The sequence below is a fragment of the Gopherus evgoodei genome, chromosome 18, assembly GCF_007399415.2.
Source record: "Gopherus evgoodei ecotype Sinaloan lineage chromosome 18, rGopEvg1_v1.p, whole genome shotgun sequence".
In the NCBI taxonomy this organism is placed as follows: Eukaryota; Metazoa; Chordata; order Testudines; family Testudinidae; genus Gopherus; species Gopherus evgoodei.
The window spans coordinates 9,723,005-9,746,908 of record NC_044339.1 but is presented as its reverse complement, the minus strand read 5'-3'; the positions used below and the strand labels follow the sequence as shown (position 1 = coordinate 9,746,908).

The following is a 23,904-nucleotide window of genomic DNA, read 5'->3' as shown; positions in this document are numbered from 1 at the left end:
TGGCTGCTGCTCTGATGAGTAGAGGTCCGTGTGTGTCCCATCACACAGGCCTGCATGCATTGCCATAAATGATGTTTAGCTTGCACTGAGAAAGTTCCAAGTGTTGTGCCTTCTTGCAAAGGACCCGGCCTGCTGTGTTGTTTAAAACACATTCGTTTCCTTGGTTTTTAACACATCTTTGCTGCTACCGCTTTCAAGCTTTATGGTCATGGTTCAGTGAGTACTTTCCAACCCCTCTCACACAGGGTGGGATATCTTCCCTTTATTCTTAGCTGGCTGACTTTCTGAAAATTCCCACTTCATTGGTGGCATTAGAACTTGCTATTTCACAACACAGCAAAATAATAATTATACTACAACTCAGCACTTCTCAGTGAAAGATTTCCGTGATCTACTCGTGCACTCTCCCTTTGAACTGCATTGAGACCTACTGAGTGAGGAAAGCCTTGCAGGGACAAAATGGGGGCAAGAGGGCCAGTAGCAAATATTCCCTGAACAAGACTGTCCCTCCTAAGCAGGGGTGGACAGCCGGTGCATGTCTGATCTCAACTGACAGCTCTGAAATGATATCAGCCATGGATTGAAACCAGGACCAACTGGGGTGAAGATAATCTCTTCCCCCCCTGCGCGCACACAATTCATGCCACTTGTGGATGGATGAGATTACCAAAGAGTCCATCCGTTCCTCCACACCACAACTCGGGCCCTCCGTGGCATGTAACTGGACGCCATTCCCCCACCATGCCAGGAGAGTAGGAGAGAAACAGGAGCTTCGGAACAGTCCATGGTGGAGGATGGAAGATAATTTGCACAAGCTTCTCCCCTCACAACAGCAGGGGATATGTGGATTCTACACACACACACACACACACACACACACACACACACACACACACACACACACACACACACACACACACACACACACACACACACACACACACACACACACACACACACACACACACACACACACTAATGACCTGATGTGAAGTCTCTTAGACCTTGTGTTCACTAGGAAGAAAGGTGTGTTCTTCAGTAAAATCCTAGTGAAGACAAGGCAGGTTGTAGTTTTCACATTAGCAGGTTGAAGTAAAGACTATGGGGAAGTCTAAGGTTTACCTCAACCTGATAACACACATTAGACCTACAAACTGCCTTGTCTCCAAGGATTTGACCTCTTGAGTTACCACACGTTAGCTAACTTGAGGCAAGAACACACCTTTGCTGGTGAAGATGCACCACACAGGATCCTGATGGAGTTTGAGGACTGCCAATGTAAGGCACAGCGACTGATTTCCCACTGGCAGTCTTGCAACAGACAGCATTTGCTAGCCTTTGGCACGAGAAACAGGCTATAGTTAACCACGTGGCTTTAGTGATTTTAAGTAGAGAACACAAGAGAAAATGGCCAATAAATATCCAGGAGTTAATTTTCAACCTCAGTCTGGGCTATTTAAAAAACATGGAACATATTTGTGCAAATGGCCGGTTCTGCAGTACTGGTAACCACAAGTGTTCAAAAATCATGAGAGATTTCTTTTAAGCAGTGTTTTTAAAAAAAAATAAAAATGTGTGATTCTTTTTATCCTTTTCTCTTGGTCTTTTAGCCTTTTACATACTCTTCTCGCCTTGTCATTAGCCTTTATCACCAACCTTGAAAACTAGAGATTTTTTTATTTTGAAATGAAGATGAGATTCTCACATAGTCATAGGATCCAGGGACCTGGGGCTGAAGGTAAAAAGCGAACATCAAAAGCCTTGCAGTAATATCATAAGAGTTAGCCACTCTGCTTTCCGTTATCTGTGTGTGCAATTATCTGATTTGCAAGTGCTTTCATGGTGATGGGGCATACAACTTAGGAGTGTAGTTGAACACCTTGCCCTGTTGGTGTATATGGTTCTTTATGAAATGTGAAATGCCTTTTGCAACAACACAGATGCAAAACAATGACCTGGCAAATGACAAAATAGACCCTGACCCTGCCAGCTATTCTGCACAGGGGGCCTGCTGCTGTCACAGCCCATGGACTATCGATGTCCAGTTTATCCTTCCTGGAGGGTTCTCCATATAGTTATTTGAGCTTGGACATTGGGGAGGCTGCTGGGTGGGGGGAGAAACACACTCAAATTTCTCCTGAGTCCTTTCACTTCTCCACCTCCATTGACTGGGGTCACTGCAGAGGAACACAAGAACACTGCCTCGTCTGCATGAGCAACCTCTGCAGCACCTCCAGCCTGGGTATAGAGCCTTTATACCAAGTCTGTTTGGAGCCAGTGGAAGCTCTCCCACTGACGTCAGTGAGCTTTGGATCAAGCCCGGGAACGGTACCCAGGCTTTCAGATGATACTGGGCCACCAGCCTGGCAAGTAGGTTGTGGTAAATGCAGGGCCGACGGGGGCTGTAGGGGGAGCCAATACAAATTACCAGGGCCCGGCGGTCCGGAAGGGAGCGCGGGCCTGGCTTCTCCAGCTTCGTCGGCCCTGTTTAGCCAGTCCGCCCTTTCTAGGGGTGGGGGGGGCCTCTGGGTTAATGTTTGAACCGAGATTGTGTGTTGGGTATTGTGGCCTGTCTCTGCTTTTATGTCAAATACAATGTGTGTATGAGGACAGTTTCTCCTGCCTCTTTCTGTAGTTACAGACTCCGCATGGCCTCTAGATGTCCCCCCACCTCTTCTCCGAACACCTGCACCAGGCAATGCAAGAAATCCAACTGCACAATGGCCCACTTCTTCAAGGAATAGATTCTCCTGCTGCACATCAAACAAAACAGGTACAGCAAGGTGGTGCCCCGTGGCACTGACAAACATGCAGCGCTTTGTGGTGGTTGCATTTTCTATAGCCAAAGCACTTACAAATGTTAGTTCACCTCAGAGAACCCCTGTGAGGCAGTTAATTATGGTCCTCAGTACTGGTGTGGAAACTGAGGCACACTGGCTCAGTGACTAGCCCAAGATCTCAAAGAGAGCTGGGAACAGAACTTCATATCTAAGTCCTAGTCCCTTGCTTAGCCATGGCTCATAAGACCATCCTTTCCTCTTGTTCTGAAACACCTAAACCCACTGGACCCACAAGTTCAAGTCCTGGCAGGGTTGACTTCGCTCTCCATTCTCCTGTACAGGAGAACAGAGTTCCACTCCATGCCCTGTGCGTGAGCCTTGTGGAAGAGGTTGTAAAGCTCACTGTGCCACTCCTACAGGTGGGTCTTTGCCAGTTCCCCTCGGCAATTCTTGTAAGTGCTCCGATTCTCCATTCCTCCCGTGCTGCTGGGCAGGGACCTATGTGCCACGTGCTTGCCACCCCCCACCTCACACAGGGCTGCATTTAATTTTTGCTGTTGGTAGAAGTGCTTGAGAGCCTTGGGACAAAAGGCCAAAGGCTTAAGGTCACGCTATTCTTAATGTGAAGGCAACTGCACCAAGCTACCGTGGGATGCCTTGACAATGTGCCACATAGCTTAAGAACTAGACCTCATTGCATATTAATATACATAGTTAATAGTCTCGACTTCACTATTTGCTTCTTTGGTAAGAGACATTTTTAATACAAAAATATAGTGTTATGATGCATTTTAAATACATTCAGTCAGATCCTCAGCTGGTGTAAATCAGCAGAGCTTCATTACTCTCTTCTCTGTAAGTCAGAGGAAGTTTTGACTAATCCATTTAGTTACGGAAGCCCGACTCGGTAGTAAAGTTTGTTGAAAGCTGCCAAGATGCTGATAGATAAAACCCTAGAGGATAGAACTCTAGACTGGACTCAAGACCTGGATTTTAGTCCTGGCTCTATCACTGGCCTGCTGGGTGACCTTGTGCAAGCCACCTCGTCTCTGTGCCTCAGTTTCATCACGTGCAAAATGGGATAATGATACTGATCGCCTTTTGGGCTCTACTGATGAAAAGCACTACCTAAGAGCAAGGTGGTATTATTACTAGTCATGTGAGTAAAGTTAAGTACATGTGCAAATGCTGCAGGTCGAGGCTCTGGATGGGTGCAGGGTCTTGTACCCTGAAATAAGTTTATATTAGTTAAACTAAACTGTAAATGAAATAGAGAAAATTAGTATTATGGGAAAAGTTAGTAGGATAAGAAAACCAAACTGCCTCCTGTACTACCAGGAATGGTCGCGAATAGTAAAAAGTTGACATTAATTGGACAGTTATATTTGAGTTTCCCCTGTTATTTCTTGTTGTAAGAATAGGGGAGACTGTGACTTTTCACATTCCACTTTGGGTAAATGGTGACTTTCTATGGAGACCACCATTATTCAGGTGACAATGTGTATGTATAGGCACAGGACAGTGCTGAACTGAAAAGATGAGGCAAAATAATCCTTAGATATCATAATCTGTTCATTCCCAGTTCAAGTGGGACCAGGAGTTCCTCAGGAGAAAGAGGGGCCAATGGTATTCTGTGCCAGAAGCAATGGCATCTTGTTGTCTTCTTTGCAGAGAGCGAACCATAAGCTCCGGAGGCCGGTGAGAGGATGATTCTGTAGCATCCCCTGCAATGTGAAGTCCACTCCTCCAGAGCCAGTGGAACAGCATGGGAAAACATTCAGAGAGAATTGTGGGTTGTTTGACCACGCTGGAAGGACAGGACAGGCAGGATTTGGGCAATTCTCTCTTGTCTGCTGGAACATAGAGGGGTTGGACATACTATGCAATTACATTTTCAAAGACTGTTACATCATTTTAATCTTCCTAACTGTACTGTACACTCTGTAGAACTGGGCACCCATGAAAATCCACCCCAGTTGTGCAGAGTTTGCTGAGGTGTTCATATCCAGATCTGTTGGTACCCCAGTCTGTCAAGCGTGTATCATGACCTTTAAGATGTTAGAACATTGCAAAGGTATGATGCCACATGCTTTTAGAAGATGGTAGGACCCACATCTCCTGGAAACGCACCTGTTAAGTGGTCTCTGAAATGCAGTAATAGGCATTGGTCCAGTTTTCTAATGGACAAGTGTTCATTTTGCAAAAAGCTTCTGTTACATTTAGCGCTAGCTTGGCACCTGGTCATTGCTGCCAGGATTGATTTTTACTAACGTTCCTAAAGTGCCCATTGCAGTGCACAGTACAAAGCAACATCATCCCCCAAATAGGGAGGTTAGTAGTTGTGACACTCCGTTAGAGCCAGTCTAGTTTGGTTAGGCTTAGAGAGGAAGGAGCCATAATTGTGGACCACAGCCTGTAAAGACCAAGTTTCAGGGTGTTTGCAGTTAGTGAGAAGGCTGAACAGAGATGTATTATCTCTTGTTCATAAAGGGCCATGGTCACGCAGGTCTGTCCATATGGCAGAGGTGCCCTCTTCTTGCTTCCACAAACCTCACCTTTGTAGTGTACCGTTGAAGGGGTCCTTCTACATTTCCTCTGTAATTAAGTACGTATCTTCACCCTATCAATGTCGTTTGAGAGGTTGGGATTTTCAAAGTAGATTAAAGAGAATTTGGTGCCCAAGTTGCCTTGAAAGTCACTGGGAATCAGATGCTGAACTCTACATCTGGTGAGGGAATGATTTTTTCCCCCTAAAAAAAAATTTCAATGAAAACATTTTTTCCCAAAATCACGGGAAGGGTTTTGTTGAACAGCCCAAATATGTGGAAACAAACAACAACAAAAAATTCACAGCCTCTTCTCCCCGCCCTCCCAAAAAAGTCAGAAAAATGAAAAATGTTCTTTTTATCAATATGGTGTAGCTGCTGAACCTTTTTTGTTTGTTTTTGTTTCTCTGTGAAAAACTGATTTTTTCCTTGATAACATGAAAGTTTCAACAAAAATGGAATTTGTTTTCACAAAAATATGTTTTAGTCAAAAAAAAAAATTGGAAAGTGCTGATGCCCACAGGCTGTTTTCTGAATCCTCGCTGGAATGCTTTCTAAGTGCAATTGGCATGGAGGGCATATGGAGAGAGGCAGGCTCCCACGCACTGAGGACTGAATGAACCATAAGGAGTCAGATCCCTTCTACCACTGAAGTCGTGCCTGCAGATCACGGCTGAGGGACCCAAGATGAGGGCACTGTGTGGAAAGCTTTTGCTGTTGCTAGGCTGTTCTCTACTTCCCCTGTACCACAGGGATCTATTCTCTAGCACATGTCTCATCTGACATCTTTTGCCAGCACTAAATTCCTCAACAAAAATAATTACAAACTGCAGTTGAGATTTTCATAGCTGCTTAATGAATTTGGATGTCCATTAAAATGAATGTAACTACATATCCAAAGCCACGGGCAGCTTTGAAATCCAGCACACCGATAAAAACAATGTATGGGTCTTAGATATGTCTAGGAATCTGCCCCTTGTACCCAGGGATGGCTCCAGGCCCCAGCACGCCAATCGCTTGTTTGGGGCGGCAAGCAGTGGGGGGCACTCTGCCAATCTCTGCAAGAGCAGCAGACAGGCTGCCTTCGGCGGCTTGCCTGTGGAGGGTCGCTGGTCCCGCGGGCTTCGGACCTCCGGAGCCGCGGGACCAGCGGACCCTCCACAGGCAAGTCGCCAAAGGCAGCATGCCTGCCGTGCTTGGGGTGGCAAAATCCCTAGAGCCTTCCCTGCTTGTACCTAATCTCCAAGTTACAGGCATCTAATTTCATCTAAATGTCTTCACAATAGACTCTTGCCTGCACTAGATTCAGCAAATTCTCTTTTCTTCATTTACCTGTCCTCCTTTCTTCCTTTTTTCATGATCCAGAATTTGTATGGTAACACCTGCACTAGAGTTCTTTAGAAAATGGACGATCTTCCTGTATGTTTTGACAGCACCTAACATTGTAGCAACAAATTAGAGAAAAATTCCAACCAATAGCCTGTGTTTTAAAGCACCACTTTGAAGTATCCATAAGTTTCCAATGCAATATTGTTAGACAACGAGCATGTTTACTTTGTGGTGTATTTTCACTTGTCACTTAGGGGCTCCTGCTTAAGAGATGCCTCATGTTGCAGCCTGAGCTATACCTAAAATAGCCCACTCTTCTGAGACTTCCCTCAGTATCTAGGAGTGGGCAAGGTGTGTTTAAAATGGAGATTCTGGCTTGATTCTGCTGGGCTTTAGTGCCTTTAAGGCAGACCTATGACATTATTAGAGCTGAATTTTGTGCCATTTACTTTCTTTGTTTTTTAGAGTGATATTGTTCAAGAAACTCGAGGAGAGAAGTGTGTAAATGCTGTGCTATATGAATATTTTTCCCAGAGCAGTTTCGTTTACCATTCAAATCTGTAAATATGTATTTAACAATTTTAAAAGCACGTCTTTATTGTCACTATTGTAATGCTCCATTTTTAAAGTTTTATATCTTGTTACTCCACTAAAGGTTGCAGCACCCGCTTGACAATTGCATCAGTCCACCCTGAACTCCATTACAGTCTGAGCCATGCTAGAAAAATCTCCACACCATCAACAAGAAATGTGCCATTGTTGCAGTAAACTTTCACCCGTTTTCCTCAACAACAAAAGAAGATTTTGGGGGGCAGGGAGTCCATCTTTGCACAACAATTGATTCAGACTCATAGCATTCTGTACGATGATGGGGACTTTTCACCTCTGCATATCAGGAAAATTCACCATTTTCCAGGGCAGAATTTCAATTTTGCAACAACCCTCCACCATGCCTGTTGGGGAAACTCGTGAAATTTTGCCTTTGACCTCCTCCCCACAAATCACAAATTCTCATGAAAATTCAAGGGGGGGGGAAACCCTCAGGTTTGGCATGTAGAAATTTGCAAGGCTAACACTGGTAGTTCTGCACAGCACCTCTCATGGCACTTGTTTTTGAAATAAACAATGTGAAAACATGGTGTTACCTGGGTGGGCTTGAGTTGTGAACATGGCTCTGGAAAACTGAAGACTCTGTTTGTCTGCCATGTGAAGAAGAAACAATAACTAATGTGACAAACTGCTGTGTGGGAACGGTTACTTACTGCCAGCACTTTCAGTCCACCAGGGTTTGAATCACAGCCATGCAAAAAGGAAGGGCTGAAATGGAGAATGCCTTATTGGTATCCCTGTAACTGAAATGTGGCCAAAGGATGATTTTTTTTTTTTTTGAGGCTGGAGAACGAAGGGAGAAGAAAATCACTGTAAATAAGACTGGGAATATTCAAACACTGGGTTGTCAGTGGCCCATAGCTGCTAATAATTATGAATACAAAGGGCTGAGTGCTCCCTTTGTGTCACTGCCATCTGCTATCTTTTTGGACAAAGCCAAAATGTTACCAAAGCCTCTGTGTTCTTTGGGCCCACCAGCTTTCTGTACCACTGCAGAGAGCAAAGATTCCTGTATTCTCAGGGATGTGCTGACACTCACTATGTGAAGATGTCTACTGGATGGACCACTGGCCTGGGGCTCAGGAGATCTGAGTTCTGTTCCTGGCTCTTGCAGTGACCTGGGGCAAATGATTTCCCCTCTCTTGTCCCTTCTAACCTTTGTCTGTCTATTTAGACTCTAAGCTCCTTGGGGCAGGGACTCTTATTTTGTTTGGTACAGCACCCAGCACAACAATCTTGGTGGAGGCGTCTATGAACCACCACAATATGTACAAATAATAATTTAAACAGGAGAAAGCTGGTCTGAGAAAAAGGAGGCAGATGAAATAAACCAGAGCATTTTAACAATGTGTCATCTGGACCCAGACTCCAAAAAGTTACTCTACTCGGGTTTAGAGAGTTTAGTGGAGAGAAATTTTAATGATCACATGATGCCGGCTCTTATCAGTGCTCACAACTTTCCTTTCCACTATACTGGAGCTCGCGGAGAGTCCCCATTTCTCACTTTCGGAAGTATCTTTCTGGTTTAAAGAGACTCGAGCTCTTGATCTTTTCAAACCCTCCTTCATCCAACTGTCCTGGACATGTCATCTATGCAAGACTCACTCTTCTCCTCCTTTGATTGCCCTCCTTTAGACTGGCCTATTCCCCACCCGCGCACACACATACTCAGCCACCCTTTGCTCAATCTGGTCTATGCAAATATGTCTGATGATGGGTTCCTCAGACCCTCTCTCCGGGAGTAGTAGGACTAGGAAAGAAATCCAATTGTTACTCTACAGAACAGTATATATGTTCAGAAATGGAACAGAATCTATAGTCAGCTATTCAGCTGTAGCCATCCATCCCAGCCGACTGAGTCTTTATATGCCATTCTTCATCCCCAATGGGTAGTTATGACCTCCTGAAATGAGCTATCCATAGTTAAATGCCACTAATTGCTAATTGATGGTGTTGTTGGAATGTCCTTGGATGCTTGAACATGACAGATGGCCTGTGACGATCCATCCTCCATCCACGTTGCCAGTGTTTCCACATGACATCTCCCCTCGGCCCACACCAAATGAAATCTCATTAGCATACATTATGCAGCTCATGCACTTGGTATCAGAGAAATAGATGTATTCACGGCTTGCATATGATTTTTCAGCTAAAGGTCAAGGCAAAACTCAAATGAACAGTCAAAGCCAGGCAAAAGGTGTCCTTTATGGGAATCGTAATAAGGAACTGTTGGACTTATCCAGTTCCGAGTAGATAGGGTCTGCATTACAGAAGATACATCATTCTAACTGGCACCTTTGCTGGACGTCTCAGCAGAGGAGCCATGATGAAAGAACCAAAGGACAATCAATGTCACCTATTGGAGGAGACCTTCCAAGACAGGGTTTAGACTCCAGAGATTATAGAGAAAGGGAAGCAAGGCACTGAAGAGTCTACATATCTTCCCCAACCCAAGACCACCTGCCATCCAAGTGAGAGAGGCTGGGATTCGGAGGAATAGAAAGAAGAGGGTAGGATGAAGGGTAGGATTTTTACTGGAACGTTTCTCATCTGAATGCGTTCTCTGAGGTCTACTCTAGAACTGGATGAAGGTGGGTAGGCTGTGGAGAAGGGTTCCCTGAACCAGTTTGTCAAAGAGCTTGGCTTGTTTAGCCTAACCAAAAGAGGGTGAGGGGAGATATGATTGCTCTCTATAAATATATCAGAGGAATAAATACCAGGGAGGGAGAGGAATTATTTAAGCTCAGTACCATTGTCGACACAAGAACAAATGGATATAAACTGGCTATCAGGAAGCTTAGACTTGAAATTAGATGAAGGTTTCTAACCATCAAGGAGTGAAGTTCTGGAACGGCCCTTCCAAGGGGAGCAGTGGGAGCAAAAAGACACATCTGGCTTCAAGACTAAGCAAGGTTATGGAGGGGATGGTATAATGAGATTGGTCTCTGACTACTAGCGGTAAATATGCCCAAGGGCCTGTGATGGGATGTTAGATGGGTGGGATCTGATTTACTACAGAGAATTCGTTCCTGGGTGTCCTGGCTGGTGGAGCCTTGCCCACATGCTCACGGTTTAGCTGATTGCCATATTTGGGGTCGGAAAGGAATTTTCCTCCAGGGCAGTTGTCAAAGGCCTTGGGGGGGGGGGGGCTTGCCTTCCTCCTGCAGCGTGGGGCATGGGTCACTTGCTGGAAGATTCTCTGCACCTTGAAGTCTTTAACCATGATTTGAGGACTTCAATGGCTCAGACACAGGTTTGATACAGGAGTGGGTGGGTGGGATTCTGTGGCCTGCGTTGTGCAGGAGGTCAGACTAGATGATCATAAGGGTCCCTTCTGACCTTAAGTCTTTGATTCTATCTCTGTTACAGAACAAGCATTTCGACTATCTCTGTTACAAAACAAGCACGTTCGAACAAGCACGTTCGTTGTTGAGCAAATTAGTGGTTTGAAAAGGAGATTCTATGCCATTCCTTATGGTGCACTGTCTGTATATGGCTAGAAGGTTTATTATGGTTTTAAAGGCGGGATGGGGAGGGCTCATTATTAGGGAATTCATTTCAGCAGCATCCTTCATTTTTGGAATAATGGTAGATTTATTGAGCCATTCCACTGGGAGTATTTGTGGGTAGTTTTGAGGCTAAAAGTGATAGGCTTTTCCCTTTGACATCCAGAGATTCCTTCATGGCCCCATAAGACTGCCTTATTACTTAAAAGTCACCACTTTATGTTCTTGTTGATTAATCTGTTAGCTCGTTTGAAGCTGCATACTGAAGTCAATGGGCTGTCCTTTGCCCGCAGTCCACTCTTGAAGCCTTGATGTTTTTTTAAAACCCTAGTTTCAATTAAATGATGAGCAAAGCCAGACTTCTATGACCATAAATCTCTCACTGCATGAGAACAGGTCTGAAGTGTTCTTTAGCTGGCTAGCTAGATGTCATTTGCTCTCAGGTGCTGTCCAAGAAGCAGCACTAATCTGCCCTTTGAAAGGAATGAAGACAGACTTGGTGCTTTGGCTTGTGGAAGAACAGTACCTCCACAAAGATAAGGGGAAAAACTCTCCAAATATTACTATGGCTGCTCTTGTGGCACAACATAACGATCACCCACAGCTGCAGTCTCGGGGGGGACAAAAGCTAGAGATGATGAAGTAGTCAGTGAACAAACCCTTTGGGGGAAAAAAATCTCAGCCATGCCTCTAAGGAGAGAGTGTGTCACAGGAGGGGAGAACCTGGTTGATCTATTACAATTTTTGATGCCAATGCCCAGATAATGTTCCTTCTAGGCTATGTCTGGAGAACAGCACATGTAAAGGTTGACAAAATTAAACAAGGAAGACACTTGCAAGTTTCTGGATCCCTAACAGCTTTCACTACATATTAGACACAGGGCAAGCTCCTGAGGGGACAGACTAGAAATAGTGTAAGAGTCAAGCACTAAGTAACATGCTTTCCTTGTTTATAGGGAAGGGAGCCTTTTGCCTCTAGGTCACTGGTTTGACTCTAGCCTAGGTCAGGGATCAAAAGTCACTACAAGCTGATGGCTAGTGGCCTAGGTGAAACAAGCAGGGGGTGCTCTCAGTCTCTAGCGGACAGCAGTGCATGCACAGGACCCATCACAGCTGGTGCTGTCAGCAGAGAGGCCAAGAACAGAATAACCCCATGAAGACTGAACTATGCCCCCTCTCAGCCCTAGAGGTGGTCCCTCCCAGTCAGGGATGAGCTAGCTTGGAAGGGGAGTATGGCCAGGGTGGTCTGCTTGGTTGTAGATGTTTAATAACAGGCAGCACCTGCAGTGGTCAGCTTGTTGAAAAGCAGAGCAGGTGGGAGCAGGCAGGTGTTTGGAGATTGTGGCAATTCTTTATATTTAAAACTCAAACTCTGCTAAGCTGCTATGGTGGCTGCTTTGGAAGAAGGGAAGAATTCCTCTCAAGAGTAAGGTCGCCTGGGAATGACTGCCCTTTGCATTTGGAGGCTGAAGTATATAATCTTGCTGGTTCTTCCTCCCAGGTACAAGTTTCCTATAGGATTTGTTGTGCTGCTCTACTAAGCTGTTAGTCACCTTCACTTTGTAGCATCTTGTTATGTGGTGTGAATGAATCTCTCTGTAAAGTCTTTGCTATGCTTTGGTAAATGCTCCATTTGGGAAAGTTTAGGGAGGTTTGTATCCTTTTATTATAAAAAAAAAGTATGTATTGTGTTTTCATCAGCTATTGGAATCTCCTGCAGAAAGTGTTGGGCCCATCAGAGTTCTTTTCATGTAAGAGCAAGTGATTAAAAAAGGGGAGAAGTAACCTTTACAGTGCTGTGCAAGTGAATAGTAGGCTTGAGGATCCACTGACCAATAGACTGGAACCTTTTAACGAGCACTTAAACTCACTACCAGGTTTCCCCCAACAGGAAGGGAAAGAAATGCACTCCGGAAAGAGGAGCATTCAGTCAGGAACTGAAGGGCAATGAAGTTAGCATAGTTCTTTTGGGGTGTAACCTATGAAGGGCCAGATTCTCTGCTGCCCTGCACAATATATAGTCACTTGCACCTGTTCTGATCTAGCAGCAATTCCCTTCTACTTTGCTCTTGCTCTGTGCAGCTGTAAATGGCTTTGTATAGTACAGGGCAGAGGACAATCTAGCCTAAAATCTCCAACTCCTTCCTATCCTGTCCAATTGGGTTTGCATATTGCAGAACTTTCCTAAGCCAGCAGCATGACACAATATTTGTGTTGCAAGGCAAATGTACCACTGCGATGATTCATCTGCAAAACTTGCTTGCTCTGTTACATGCCACATTGGGGCTGGTTCAGCAGGTTCTTCTTCCTGCTACAAGAGTCAGTCCACCCGAACTACTGCTGTTTAGCTACTGAACAGAAAACCATGAATGAGGCAGGGCAGTTAGACCTGGGATGGCTTCAATTCCCTGCTCCATCACAGATTTCCTGTATGACTTTAGGCAAGTCACACATTGTACCTTGGTTCCCCATCTGCATATGGGGATATGCAGATATGCACCCATAGCTCACAGGGGTGTTGAGTAAAAATGCATGAGACTGTAGGGTTTCAGACACCCAGTATGGGGCCATATAAGAACCTTTGATACTGGGTTTTTTTAGATGGCTGAGAGGCTGACAATGACATTTTCTTTCAAAGTGCCAGCAAATGAAATCCTTACATACCAAATTTCCACTCCCCCTTGTAGGGAGGGTGGTATTCACCCTACTAACAAATGCTCCTCTTTATACCTTTACATCCACCTAACCATGCAGAAACCAAAGCCTCATCTAGCTGCAAGAGGCAGCTCTCTGTTTTGAGCAGCCTGCAGAACCCTGGCTTATGTGACAAGTAAATCTCTGAATTCTCCAGTCACACACTGACCCTGAATACCTGTCTCCTGAATGTCAGGAGTCTTCAGCTACCAAATGCTAGGGCTCAAACCCATCTTGAGTTTGTCTCACAGCAGTTGCTTAATTTAAGTGACTTTAGTTTTTTTCTTGGAATGTTCCTTATGCTGCTGGCATCAAACAACTCCTCATTCTTCCTGCCAAGAACTACTCTCCTAATGACTCTTCACTGTATTTCCACACCCCCTTTCTTTTGTTCCTAGACTGAGAGTCATGATGCCTCTATGTCCAGTGCACATGAATCAAATCCCAGGAGATAATCTTTAAATGTGCAGTCATTCTCCTCATCTGCATTTGAACTTGCTTGGGGCTGCAAACCGAGGGAACAGCACAAATTCTTTAACATGTTGCCAGTCAATATTTTTCAATAATGATACAATTGCTTGTTTCCCACCTCCTGCTGGTGAATTTCAGTTAAAATCATGAGTTAATTCCTCACTGTTCCATTTGAACAACTCCTCTTCTGTTCCTGCATCTTCTCCCATAGGGGAGCACTGTGTGGCATAGCACCCAGTTTGTGCAGGGATTCTTCCAGAGCGCGCTGTGTGTGTGTGTGTGTGTGTGTGTGTGTGTGTGTGTGTGTACATGTACACACACAGTGAAAAGCATGTTATCATAAAATAATCCATTTTCTTTCTGGAACAGCTCCTTGAATATTGCTCCATCCTGCTCTGACCCGTATATTGAGCCCTCTGCTATATGCTTGTTCTTCCACTCAGGTAACTAAACATGAAGAAAATAGGTACCAAGTGGGTTGCATTTATCAAGGCCTGGCCATATGTGAATTACTTCCACTCTGCATTCACTTTAGACTTCCTTTGCAATGCGAAGCTTTCTGCAAGATTAGCAAGACTTCTTGACTTCCTGTAGATCCACTAAGCATCAGCATGGTGAAAATAAGTTGCTACATCCTCATAAAATGATATTAAGGACGTTGTCAGCAGGGATGTTAGTCATTCCAGACAGAGTGCTACTAAAGGTGAAATAGCTGAATTTTCTCTTTGTCAAATCACCCAGTTCCATAATTTCTTGGTATAAAGTTACCAAATTGCCAGGGATATTCTATCAAGGGAAACATTTCAATGGACAAATCTGTTGACTAGCTGGCCCTGTGGCGTTTACCAAGCACACTGTGTTGGCTTAACTCTGCTCCCATTAAAATAGTCAAAATCCCTTTGCCTTTAATGGGAGCAGAGTCAGGACAATGCTGAGTGAGAGTGCAAGCTGTATCAGGCACGGGCTGCCTTCTGTTTGTACAGCTCCTAACGCAGTGAATTCCTACCCATCACTGGGGCTCCCAGGTGCAAGTGGAATAACAGCTTTGAAAACTGAACCCTTAGTTGATATACAAGTTATAGGGTGGGGATGGGAGAACAGGGGAAATAGTCACAGAGGTCTGCATAGTAATGGGTAGCCACCAGCCTATGAATATTTGAGATACCTATTGCTGTTCCCACCTGCCACCTCCTTAGTCACTTAACCCTCAGGGAGGAGGACAAGGGAGAGAGAAAGAAGCAGATCACATCAGTGAGTGGGTGAAGGAACTTATAACAAGAGGCCAATACAGTGGTATTTAGAAGACAGGAAAAGTTGATTGCCTTAGTGTGTTATACTGCTGCTCTGCCTATAGTAACAGAGTGCCTTTCGTGTAAAACAGACACAATAGTGAAGTGGCTGATAGGGATAGCTAGCTCACACTCACATAGAAGATCACTGGTTTCATGCATCAAATGGTCCCAAATAGCCTTCATCATTCAGAAAAACAAATCTAACCTTCGCTGGGGGAGTGAACCAGGAGGCTCGGCCTTTGGCAGCTTTGTAATTTCAAGGCTGCTCAAGAATATTGCCAAGAATACTTGTACCCGCCAGTGCAGCCTGGTTTCTACCCCTTCCGTTCAGGCTTAATAGTCTTGACTTCTCAAAGTCCTTGCTGCCCAGTGCACAATCCGCAGGGAGCTATTAGCAATAGAAAAGAGCTCACTCCTGCTTTGGCTGCTGTCCACGGCTGGTACTTAGGGAAATCTGCTACTGTCTGCTTTTTTTTCTGCTTCAAGACAGGATCTCGGTTCCCCTGTCCTAGCTGCAGTTCACAACATGCCGAGAATAGAAACCCTATTCGAAGTGCCCACAAGACAGAGTAGCTAATGGAAAAGTCAGCCACCATTGATTCATGTTTATGCTGCTGCTTTCAAGGGGAATCCGGTTTGATCTTGCAACAAGAGGAACCATTTACTGGGCTATTCCAAGAGACTAAAAGATTGGAGGAGTGTACCTGTTGGGTTTCTGGGAACTGACTGGAGGAGTGTAGCAGGGTGGTTACTTGCTCCTGCCCTGAGGGGTTTAAAAGCAGCCCTGCAGAGGGCTGCAGCTTTAAAAGACTGGGCTGATTGGGGGAAAGCAGGCTCAGCTGTAGCATGCCCCAATCAGGCCCAGCTGGCCCCTATAACAGGCAGTGAGCCAGGAGCCCAATTAGTTTCCCTTCTCCTGTAGAGGGAGAAGGGCCTGGCTGTAGAGAGCTAGACACAAGGTACCCGAGTGGAGCAGGGCTGGGAAAAGGCAGAGTTGCTGGGGAGCTCCAGCCTGGAAAGCCCCAGACTGTGGCCTAGCAGAAGGCAGCAGGTACTGGGGGTTGCAGAGGGCAGCCCAGAGGTAGGCCAAGGCAACAGGTCCAAACCCAACCTTGCCAGTGCTGAGTAGGCTGATACTGCAGTCTGCCCCAGGGTGTGGGGCTAGGCAGTGACTGGCAGTAGCCTGATACTGAGATGAAGTGGAGATAGTGGGTGGGGGTTCCCCTGGGAGGGGAAGACCCTGAGGCTGAAAGGGGTTGTTTCCAGGGGGCAGCACCCCACGTAAATGGGGCACTGGGGTCCAGGAAGGGACACAAGGGCCAGAGGCCAGGCAGATCACTGGCCTGCAGAGGGCGCTCCAGAGCTGGAAGAGCTAATTCCCAGAACATACCAGCAGGAGGCACCGCAGAGGTGAGTCTGCATGTCTACAGGGAGTCTTCAAAACAACAAAAATCAAGCCTCAAATCTCCCTCAATGACCAATTCACTGTAAGTGCTAGAATAACTCCTCTCCAGCGTTGGCACAAATGGCAGCTAATAATCTATGTTGAGGATCCTATAAAACATACATTGTTGCAATATTGTGATGTGTGTAACAGAAATTCTCCCAAGACTATCTGAGATATCCTATAAATGATGAAGCATTTTACAACTTGAATGAAGTTAAGAATAGCTTTAAGGAACTAAACTGGGATTTGAGAGAGCTGGATTCAATTCCTGGCTCTGTCACTGTGACTTTGGGCAAGTCACATAATTGGCTTCTGTTTCCCAGCTGTTGTTCGCCCCATTTTATGTAATTTGCAATTATCCAATCCTGCTGCAATGCCTACAAAACACTGGCCAGTGATTAGGTAGCTGGTGCTCTTCCTCCATCCATCATAGCTCTCATTGTTACCTTGTGCTCCCCCTGTCTGTTAATTGCATCAGCCTCTAATCTCTTGTTTCAGATTGCAAGTCATCTGGGGCAGTAACTATCTTTCTCTGGGTGTACCGAGTATCTAGCACAATGGGGTCCTGATCCTGGAGCACTCCATAACCTCTAGGTATTACTGGAATACAAATAACAATCCTTCTGTGTTCTGTCTATCATAGATACTTAGCTGGCCATCACTCTACATCTCACAGTCTTTAATGTAGTTATCCTCACAATACCCCTGGGAGGTAGGAAAATATTATCTCAATTTTACAGATGGGAGAAAGGCAAAGGCCCTGATCCTCACAGGTATTTAGGTGCCTGTCTTTCATTGAAATTAATGCGAGAACTAGGGGCCACCAAATGAAATTAATAGGCAGCAGGTTTAAAACAAACAAAAGGGAATATTTTTTTTCACCCAATGTACAGTCAACCTGTGGAACTCCTTGCCAGAGGATGTTGTGAAGGGCAAGACTATAACAGGGTTCACAAAAGAACTAGATACATTCATGGAGGATAGGTCCATCAATGGTTATTAGCCAGGATGGGAAGGGATGATGTCCCTAGCCTCTGTTTGCCAGAAACTGGAAATGGACGATGGGATGGATCACTTGATGATTGCCTGTTCATTCCCTCTGGGGCATCTGGCATTGGCCACTGTCGCAAGACAGGATACTGGGCTAGATGGACCTTTGATCTGACCTAGTATGACCTCTCTTATGGGAGTTAAGTGCCAAAATATCTTTGAGGAACTGGGCTTAAGTGACTTGCCCATAGTCCCACAGGAAATCTGTGGCAAAGCATGGAATTGAATCCTGGTCTCTCATGCTGCACTTAACCATTGGATGATCTTTCTCCTCAAAGGGCATATTCTGCAAATATTTATTATGAAGGACTACAGCGGTAGGCACAGTAGAAAGCCTATTAAAAAAAAGGAATCACGGTATGGAAAATAGACTGTCTTTAGGAAAAATGAGTTATGCAGTAAGTGCAGTTTGGTAGAATAATTCACTTGCTCAAACAGAGTGTGGGATTGGTGAACCTGCCGTGGAGATTTTTTGGTCCCCCTTGTGCTGTTTGAGTACCTTCATTCTCTTCATAGTTTACTGCCAGTTGTGCTTTACAGTTCTAGTTTTTGCAAGCATGGTATCTGAATGTACTTTATCAGGGCCCCCTTCATTTTGTATAGTGGCTCTCAGTGACCGGATAGTCCACTGCTCTGTGTTTATTGATTAAGTAGACGAGTGGAATGAGGGGTTTGCCACTTGGGTAAGTGAACTGTTGAGTGTGTGGTGAGAAAACATAGGCATTTTTAATTCTCCTAATTTTGCTGGTGCTCCCTGGCTTGGGGAGGAGGAGGGGATGATGTACCTCCCCCTGAACAACCCCCCCCCCCACAAGCCCATTGGCAAGGATTGGAGATTTGGTCCTGAGAACTGGTAGGCTGAAAAAGCAATACTCTTCATGAAAAGCAAGAAATTCATGCAGGCTGCTCCCAATATCTACTGTTTATGAAGAATAAATTGTCATAGTATGCATAAAGAGCTCCATCAGTATTTGTTAGTACAGTGAAAATATGCAAGCAGTTAAAGTCCAACAGGGCATGAACAATTTGCTTATAAAAATTAAAGGAAAACCTTGGCATTTGGCAGATCCACTTATCTGAATAAAGAGTCAATTAGTCAAAGTTCATTGATCCTGGCTGTTGACAGTCCTCTAGCCATGCACGTAGAGCTGAACTCCAAAAAGCCTTCAGAGTAGCGATCATAAATCAGAGTCCAGGCACCAGGGCTCTTTCAAATAGCAAAAATAGATATGTGCGAAAGCAGCAGGTTGAAAGTTGCATCAACGTAGGAGGTGAGCTGGCTCAAGTGCATTTCTTATTAGTGAAATTGCCAGTGAGGCAAACATATCTTTCCATCCACCTTCTCATGAACCTTACTTACCAATTTTCAGCCATCTTCACTATGAGGTTTGATTGGAAAGATTTCATGCTCTTTGAGAACTAAAATCTTTTTTTTTCTCCCTTATCCACCGCTTTTCATTTTGCCAGTGAAAGTGTGTATGCATATGTATCCCATACCCATTGCTGAAAAACCAATGCAACCTTCAAATATTTCACTTTATCAATTAGGAGAAAAAAAATAAACTTTTGAGAAAAGGCCATCTTTATCAAAGTTCTGAATGAAGATTTGTAGCATTTTTGCATCCTGGTCTCCAACACTTCCATGTATTCCAGTAGTTCCCAAACTGGGGTTTGCAAAATGTTACAGGGGGTTCTCGGAAGGGGTGGGGAATTCCCTAATGGCAGATAGAGCTGTCCCTAGGAACCCCGGGCAGCATAGGGCCAGCATCCTGGAGCTCCTGGACTTCCAAGAGCTAAGCAGATCAAAGCAAGCCTATCTATCACACTGAGGAGATTTAAACTCCGAGACTCCTTATGAGAAATGGAAAGGGAGGTGGATATTTTTTGCTGTTTTTAAAATTAAATAGGCAGCTAGTATTTTTTTAAATTATTATGAAGAACAAATCCAAGCTTTGTTGTAATGTGTGTTGTTTGCCTGGACTGCTCAAGACCTGAATGCTTGTATAGGGGGAACTCTTTGAGTTGGCTTCTTAAATACCTTCCTGCTGTTCCACATCTGAGACTCCTGATGAAACATAGGAGCCTTGTCTGATAACAGGCTTATTCAAGGTGATACAAGCTACAGAAGTGAGATCGTGGCAGAGTGTTGGTGTTTTCATAATGTAATAAAAATACTGTAATGATGATAATATCAGGGGGTAGCCATGTTAGTCTATATCCACAAAACCAACAAGGAGTCTAGTGGCACCTTAAAGATTAAGAGATTTATTTGGGCATAAGCTTTTGTGGGTAAAAACCCCACTTCTTCAGATGCATGGAGTGAAAGTTACAGATGCAGGCATTATATAATGACTCATGAAGAGAAGGGAGTTACCTCACAAGTGGAGAACCAGTGTTGTCAGGGCCAATAATTAAATAGTGTGTAATAAGCATGTCATAAAGACAGATTTTATATTTCCAAGATCATTGCTTTTATAACTTATACTCAAGTAAAGGAGAAAATCCCTGGAAACATTCATTTTTAGGAGGGGGTTCACGAGACTTGACATTTTAGTGAAAGGGTTCGCAGGCTGTTAAAGTTTGGGAGCCACTGATGTTCTGCAATAACATTGCAGAACATCATAGCATAGAATAGCATGTTGCAGAATGAACCCTTTTCATTTGCGCCACAAGGCAAAACCTTAATTCTATCTGAGCGTCAAGTTAAGGTTTTTCTGCATGAGGACCCATTTACACCGAGGATTTGGGGAGGATGTTTTACCAGTAGAGCTACACAGAAGGGGATCACTATAGTTAGGAGCGTACACCTGGACCCTACTTTCAAAATGGGCTAGCTGAACCAGTGCGAGTCCCTTGTTTACACTGATGCCGCATGCCCACACTAGGGGCTTTCAAAGGGTTAGCGTCCCTGACGGCAGTGGAACTGCTTGTGTGCCTACAGAGAAGCATGTGCTAGAGTTGGGTGAAATACTTTGGATTTAATAGCTTATTTGCCAGAAAATGCAGTTTGGTATTGACTGAAACTACTTGCAAATTTTTTGACACACATTTGTCTAATAGTTTTGGACAAAAAATAAATAACTTTTTTTTACTAGATTCACAGGGGAACTTTAGTGCCATTCGTGAAATCATGAGAGAAGGAGCCAGTACCCTCCTTGCTCTCCTCCCTGGCAATATCTTACAGCCCTGTGGTTACAGCACTCCCCTACTATATAGGATGACTAGGGGTTGAGCCCCTCCGTCCATGATTCAGAGCACGGACATTAACTTGGCTATAGGGCTAAGGACAGCACTACTGTCCCTATTTCTATGGTGGTTTTGTGAGTCATAGAAGTCCAGTCCCTTGCACTCAAGGCAGGACTAAGTATTATCTAGAGTAGACCATCCCTGACAGGTGTTTGTCCAACATGCTCTTAAAAATCCCCAGTGATGGAGATCCCACCACCTCCCTAGGCAATTTATTCCAGTGCTTAACCACTCTGACAGTTGGGAAATTTTTCCTAGAAGAACAATTTTTCTCCCTTCTCCATGTACAGGGCCGGCTCTAGCCATTTCGCCGCCCCAAGCACGGCGGCATGCCGCGGGGGGCGGTCTGCCACTCGCCGGTCCCACGGCTCCGGTGGACCTCCCACAGGCATGCCTGCAGATGCTCCACCGGAGCCGCGGGAGCAGCGGACCCTCCACAGGCATGCCTGCGGGAGGTCCACCGGAGCCGCCTGTCGCCCTCCCAGCAACCGGCAGAGCGACCCCCGCGGCATGCCACCCCAAGCACATGCTTGGCGCACTGGGGCCTGGAGCTGGCCCTGTCCATGTAACAACCTTTTATGTACTTGAAAACTTATCATGTCCCTTCTCAGTCTTCTCTTCTCCAGACTAAACAAACCCAGTTTTTTCAATCTTCCCTCCTAGGTCATGTTTTCTAGACCTTTAATAATTTTTGTTGCTCTTCTCTGGACTTTCTCCAATTTGTTTACATCTTTCCTGAAATGTGGCGCCCAGAGCTGGACACAATACTCCAGTTGAGGCCTAATCAGCGCAGAGTAGAGCAGAAGAATTACTTCTCGTGTCTTGCTTACAACACTCCTGCTAATACAGCCCAGAACGATGTTGGCTTTTTTTTGCAACAGTGTCACACTGTGGACTCATATTTAGCTTGTGATCCACTATCACCCCTAGATCCCTTTTTGCAATACTCCTTCCTAGGCAGCCATTTTCCATTGTGTATGTGTGCAACTGATTGTTCCTTCCTAAGTGGAGCACTTTGCATTTGTTCTTATTAAATTTCATCCTATTTACTTCAGACTTTCTCCACTTTGTCCAGATCATTTTGAATTTTAATCCTATCCTCCAATGCACTTGCAACCTCTCCCAGCTTGGTATCATCTGCAAACTTTATGTGTGGACTCTCTGTGCTATTATATAAATCATTGAAGAAGATATTGAACAGAACTGGACCCAGAACCAGTCCCTGTGGGATCCCACTCGATATGCTCTTCCAGCATGACTGTGAACCACTGAGAACTACTCTCTGGGAATGATTTTTCCAACCAGTTATGCACCCACCTTATAGTAGCTCCATCTAGGTTGTATTTCCCTAGTTTGTTTAGGACTGTGACTAAAGGAATGACTTTTCTCAATTTCCTTTGCTGTTAATAAAAAAAAAAAAATGAAAACATCCCAAATCAAAATGTTGTTCTTTTTGTTTTCACCGAGCACCGAAAACAAACAAAAAATGTTTGGCATTAACCAGCACACTAACAAGTCAACGATTTACACATCTCTCGCAGCCACTTTGCAGGCTTGCAGGGCTCAGCATCTGGAAACATTGAGACCATCAAACAGGAGGAGCTTGACTTCTAACATTCAATTGCTGAAGTTTGGAAACTTTTCACTGCTTAGCTGAGCAAAAAGATTGTCAAAATCAGGATGGGGGTACCCTATGGGGTTTGGAAATAGCAACCCTCCCGAGCTATTTCTGAAGGACATAAAACATGCTTGAAAATTCTTCTTACTGGTGGGGCAACTGGTTTCAGTAGTTATTTTAGGAGACAGTTTTCTAGATTCAGCGATGTCATTGCTCTATATTGGGGATTAATGTACCCCAAAAGCTTGATGCACTCAGATGGACGCAGTGTGTACATACAGCTCACAAAATGAGGGGAAGGGGTGTATGTAACTACCCACACTCAAATTACATTGAAAAAGTATTACAGTTACAAAGTCAAGCACACTAAAGTTAGGAAAAACCAAAATTAGGATTTGTGCAACTTTAATACTCATGCACATACACCCCTTGTGTTACAGTAGCTTTAATGACATGCTTACATACTGTTTTTCACACAGGACCCTTATCCCATTCAGTGTACAGAATGGACCTGCTCTGGGGATGAAAGCAGGAGGTGGGGAGGTCAGTGGGACCCCCTGCTTCATTTGCTGCAGAAGCTGGAAGATGGACAATGGCTGAGGGACTGTAGGAAGAGAAAGGAGGGTCTCAAGTTTAAAACTGTTGAATGCTGTGTTGGAGAACTGGCATCCGTCCCTGTATCTGCCACACAGTTGCTGTGTGTTGTTTGGCAAGTCACTTAAGCCAAACTTTTCAGAGGTTGTCAGTAATAGTGTACTCCTTGCTTTCTGGGTGCCTAGTGTGAGATCTTATGGGTGGGATGGCAGGCATTCATAGCTACAGCTGAAACCAATGGGAACTGTGTATTTAGTGCTTTATAATGCTAAATACTGTGAAAATTCAGGTCCTGGGGACTAAACTTGAGCACCCAAAGTTACTGGCTATGTCTGGCTTTGAACTTTTCTGAGGCCATGTCTACATCTAAAATTTTGCAGCGCTGGTTGTTACAGCTGTATTAGTACAGCTGTATAGGGCCAGCGCTGCAGAGTGGCCACACTTACAGCAACCAGCGCTGCAAGTGGTGTTAGATGTGGCCACACTGCAGCGCTGTTGGGCGGCTTCAAGGGGGGTTCCGGGAACGAGAGAGCAAACCGGGAAAGGAGACCAGCTTCGCCGCGGTTTGCTCTCGCGTTCCTGGAGCCACCCAGCACACCGCAGGGAAGGAGACCTGCTTGCTCGGCGGTTCGGGGAACGAGAGAGCAAACCGGGAAAGGAGACCAGCTTCGCCGCGGTTTGCTCTCGCGTTCCCGGAGCCACCCTGCAAACCGCAGGAAAGG

General features: G+C 44.9%; 1 protein-coding gene across 4 annotated transcripts in view; it reads left to right on the top strand.

The window, feature by feature from the left end:
- PRDM2 (PR/SET domain 2) overlaps positions 1-6,373 on the top strand; it is a 118,709-nt gene extending 112,336 nt beyond the window's left edge. For all 4 annotated transcript variants that reach the window (XM_030537191.1, XM_030537187.1, XM_030537186.1 and 1 more), the window contains 2 exons: positions 2,636-2,773; positions 4,452-6,373. In XM_030537191.1, the coding sequence (XP_030393051.1) occupies positions 2,636-2,744 (109 nt within the window). In that variant the 3' untranslated portion in view covers positions 2,745-2,773; positions 4,452-6,373. The remainder of the gene's footprint in view (positions 1-2,635; positions 2,774-4,451) is intronic.
- The last annotated feature ends 17,531 nt before the right edge of the window (positions 6,374-23,904 follow it).